This window comes from Diaphorina citri, unplaced genomic scaffold, assembly GCF_000475195.1.
Source record: "Diaphorina citri unplaced genomic scaffold, Diaci psyllid genome assembly version 1.1 scaffold4046, whole genome shotgun sequence".
In the NCBI taxonomy this organism is placed as follows: domain Eukaryota; kingdom Metazoa; phylum Arthropoda; class Insecta; order Hemiptera; family Psyllidae; genus Diaphorina; species Diaphorina citri.
This window is the reverse complement of record NW_007381445.1, coordinates 18782-23398: the sequence shown is the minus strand read 5'-3', so window position 1 is coordinate 23398 and position 4617 is coordinate 18782. Positions and strand designations below refer to the sequence as shown.

The 4617-nt window shown below is 39.4% G+C and overlaps 1 protein-coding gene across 1 annotated transcript in view; it reads left to right on the top strand.

Moving 5' to 3' along the window:
• The first annotated feature begins 6 nt into the window (after positions 1 to 6).
• LOC103520770 overlaps positions 7 to 4617 on the top strand; it is a 20966-nt gene continuing 16355 nt past the window's right edge. The window contains exon 1 of the mRNA XM_008485871.2: positions 7 to 404. Coding sequence (XP_008484093.2) covers positions 136 to 404 — 269 coding nt within the window. The 5' untranslated portion in view covers positions 7 to 135. The remainder of the gene's footprint in view (positions 405 to 4617) is intronic.

The window sequence follows — 4617 nt, the reverse complement described above, 5'->3', positions numbered from 1 at the left end:
GCATCAATTGGAGCGCGTTTATACCAGTCCGTCACTCAAGACTACAAGCTGACCGAGGCGGAGGCTTACTTCTGGACAGACGCGTCAACCGTGATTGCGTGGTTGAAACGAAACGAGCCATGGGACGTTTACGTCATGAACCGAATCAGGGAAATCAAATCCCTAACTCAAGATGCTGAGTGGCGTCATGTACCGGGAAGTATGAACCCAGCCGACCTACCGTCAAGAGGCAGTAGTGTGAAGAAATACTTACAACTTAGATGGTGGGAGGGACCGTCGTGGCTTAAAGAATCGCCCGAATATTGGCCCACGTCTGAGGCGAAATTCGATGAAGACGAAATCAACCAGGAGAAGAAAAAGACGGTTGTATCTTCAATGCTGAACCAATCTGAGTCAAGTGAATGGTACAATCTATCATCGTACACCAAAACAGTAAGAATGGTGGCGTGGATGTTAAGATTTAAGTTTAACTCTCTGTCTAAGAAAGACAATGTGGAGCGTCGGCGCGGTGAGCTGACGGCCGAAGAGTACCAAGAGGCGGAAAAGCGACTTTTAGTTCTCGCCCAACGAGAGAGTCTGAATGAAGACAAAGTATCGTCACTGGTGAGATTTATTGATTCAGATGGTATTACACGTATCAAGACAAAGGTGTCGAACCTAGCGGACACTAAGGACTTTTGTTACCCTATCGTTTTGTTGGGTGAACACGAGCTCACACGTAAACTGATAATGACAACCCACACTCAGAATTGTCATGCGGGACTTCAAACCCTACTAGCAATGTTGCGACAACGCTATTGGATTGTTGGAGGACGACGTGTTGTACGTAGCGTCTTGAGAACTTGCGTCACTTGCAAGAGGTATAACGCAAAGAAATTAGCAGTTCATCCTACACCGTTGCCGGAAGACCGAGTACGGAACGCTAAAGTGTTCGAAGTTTCCGGATGTGATCTTGCCGGACCACTGTACATCAAGACCGAGACCGGAACATCCAAAGTATGGGTGTGCCTATTTACCTGTGCAGTGTACCGAGCTGTACACTTAGAATTAGTTACGTCACTATCGACTGATAGCTTTCTCCAAGCGCTAAGAAGATTTGTTAGTCACCATGGGCGGTGCCGAGTGATGTACTCGGACCAGGGTACAAACTTCAAGGGGTTTGATACTGCCTGTGAGAAGTTAGACTGGACGGCAGTCATGCAGTTCAGTGGAGCAAGGAGAATTCAATGGAAATTCAATCCGCCATCAGCACCATGGTGGGGAGGTTTCTTCGAGAGGATCGTAGGAATCGTCAAGGGATTACTGAAGCGAGTGTTGGGCCATTCTCTTGTCACGTACGAGACAATGTTGACTCTGTTGAAGGAGGTGGAGTCGGTGATCAACAACCGACCTTTGACATACTTATCTGAGGACCCGCAGGACTTGTCTGTCCTCACACCAGCCATGTTTCTGCACGAACTGGAGGACTCCGGAGTGCCGGAGCTTGACTTGATTGAGAATGCTGACTTGAGGGTGCAATTCAAACATCGCCAGGACCTCAGAAGACAATTGCGTGAACGGTTCACTGCTGAGTATTTGGGTCAGTTGAAGCTCAAGCATTCACGTAAACCAGAACACTGTATTAAGGTAGGAGATATAGTTTTAATAGGGGACGATAATGTCAAACGTACAGATTGGCCAATCGCCAGAATAGTAGCTTTGGTACGGGGTAATGATAATCATGTACGTGTAGTCAAGTTAAAGACTAGATCAGGTATTTTGACTAGACCTATTCAAAGGGTCTATCCATTAGAGATCAGCTCTAATGGTGATTATTGTGTATCCGAAGATGTAGGTACAGATGAGTCTGATATGACAAATAATGGGACATCAGAAGTTGATGTAACTCTTCGTAACGCTCATCGTATTAAACAGACTGATTATAGGCAGCCTAGTCTAGAACAGGTTGGACAGATTGTAAAGGTTGATTCGAAACAACCTAGTCCTATCAAAGCTAACATTACAAGAGTGGGACGTAATGTAAAGAAACCAATCAAACTAGACCTGTAAATATCTACAGAATTATTGTAATGATACAGTTTAAGACATAGGAATGTAAATTGTTTATTTATGTACATTTATTTTTATTACTTGAGATGACTATAGATAAATGTTTTTTCCTATTTAGATATTTGATATGCTGTACATACAAACTTGGAGGATTTTCTACATGTTTTAATTTTAATCTGTAGACACTTATGATTATGAACCTTATCTGAAAGATTTTCTGTAATTGAGAGAGATTTTATTAATTTTTCCAAGTAATAGACCATATTTGGGATATGTACATAAAGTAATGGTTGGGATCTATATCACTTTGATTGAATTCTTGAGGTCTACAAGTTACATATTTGATATCCATTTGTAGAGTCTGAAAAAGAGGGAAAGCTTGTTATGAGTAGATTTTGATTTTTTATTTGACGTCATTATTTTGTTTCAAGCTATAAGCCCCATTTTTACTTTTATATTTCTTTTTGTCTGTTGCTATAGATAATGCAACCTACGAAATCATCTCGCCAGTCCAAGGTTCGTCATTATATAGAAATGAAAAAAAAATATAAGAATTATAGATGGAAAGAACATCTGGGGTGTCGGAGGTATATATTTTGTTATTCCTTCTATTTTCTGTTGCAATGTTTTTACGGAGGTGTGTTTTTCTAACAAAATGGTGTTATCCCTGACTTTTTTAAGCGGTTTGCTTATCTACCAAAAAAAAAAATAAAAAGAACCCCTCTTTCAAGGTAACAAAATAACTTATAAGTAAAAGTTATCGACTGATTTTATGTTATATTTAATTATAATTTCTCATAATTTATTATACATATCTTTTATTATACCAGTTATTTCATATAAATTAAAAATTGGTCTTGCGGCGCGGCGCAAACTCCACCTTTTTTTAAATTTTTAAGCTGAAAAATACTACCGTTTATATATAATTATAGTTAGCCCTGATCCTCGGTGAAAGTCCGAGCCACAAGTAACCGAAAGTCAAAAAATTTAGGCCACAAAGTTACCCAAAATAAAAATATTTAGGCTCATAAAATACGTGTTTTGAAATAGACCCAAAGTGCTTGGATCGCTGTGACTCCCTGAAAACAATGGATAGCAAGAACAAGCCACTTTGCGATCGAGTAAATGATCGGTGTGCTTCTTTAGGTGTCATATGCGTATTCATAGTGGTAGATACCGTGTCAGTATGAGTGTTGAGTTCATGTCAGTGTTTCGGCACCTGATGTAAGTTTGGGATAAAAATAAAAAAATGAAAAAGACATCTGCTTGCGATCATTCGCATTCAAAGACTCCACGCTTTACTTGAACTTCTAGCATTGGACAATGCAGACCAGCTTCTTTTTTAGGATAGTGGTCCATGATTCGTGCATTGTATGAATGTTCTGTATCATTTGCAGATTAATCGACGACTTATCTTCATTCAGGCATAGTAAAACTTAGCGTCTCCTTAAAATATCGCTCATAGCTTTGCCTGAAGAGCGTGATAATTGAGCCTGACAAGTCATTCAGCTCGTACTAACTAAAGACAGACTTCTCCTGGTTTCCTTGACAGATCATGTAGGTTTCTCACTGGGCACAAAATGCTCACAGCCGAATGTCGATGCTACATTCACAAGTGTAGTTGCATTACTCGATATCAATCTATGTACCTTCCCACTTTATCGGAAAATGACTCGACAATGTCAGCAGAATCTTAGTAAGTCCATTATATAGTATGGTAACTAGTATGCGAAAGCAGTTTGGCGAACTCTCTCAACATCATGGGTGGTACACTACCTCTACTACATGAAAACCAAATTGTAGACCTACTCACTGATAGGTTTGCTTGGTTATGTCATGCGCAGGCACCTGTATGGCTATATAGTTGTTAGATAGCGTGAAATGCAGAATTGCACAAGTAACTTTAGAACATTAAGCAGTTGTCGAAAAGGCTGAAAAGGGTAATAATTACATTTGTCCAGAAATGCATCGTATACATTATATTGTATGATGAAATGGCATCAGTATTCCTGACTGGTACCGGTATTAATGTGAAAACCTTAATCTTAGTTATGCCTTAAGGGTCCTGTAACAGTCACTTAGAGGCTAAGACAGATCTTAAACTGCTAACTACAAAGGTTTGGCCTCAAGCCTAACGGAGCAACGTCATCCATCTCCCACCTATATTACCTTTTGTGTCCTAAGTTTTCATAAATGTTGTCTCTTTAAGTGAAATAACATACCTTTTAGTTGTACAGTTTAAAGGAAAAAAAGAAAGGTCTTTTTTAGAGCTGAACCTTTTAAGTTTTTGCAAGACTGTAAGACCGCTCAAATATTTTTCGAGCGAAGGGTATCCACTTTCGCGCGTAAAGTTTACCTAGTTTAGGCTTTTATGCGAGTTCTCAAAGTTTCGCCGGGTTTTAAGTTTTAAATTTCAAGACTAAAGAATTTTGATTTTTCTAGGGATAGTAGATCTTAAATTGTTTCAATGTTTCAAAATGCGTTGTGAGGGTGGGTTTTTAGGTTTTAATGTGTGTTAATACCCAAAAACTTTGGTTTCTAATGAAGGTCTACTATCTCTCTTTGTTT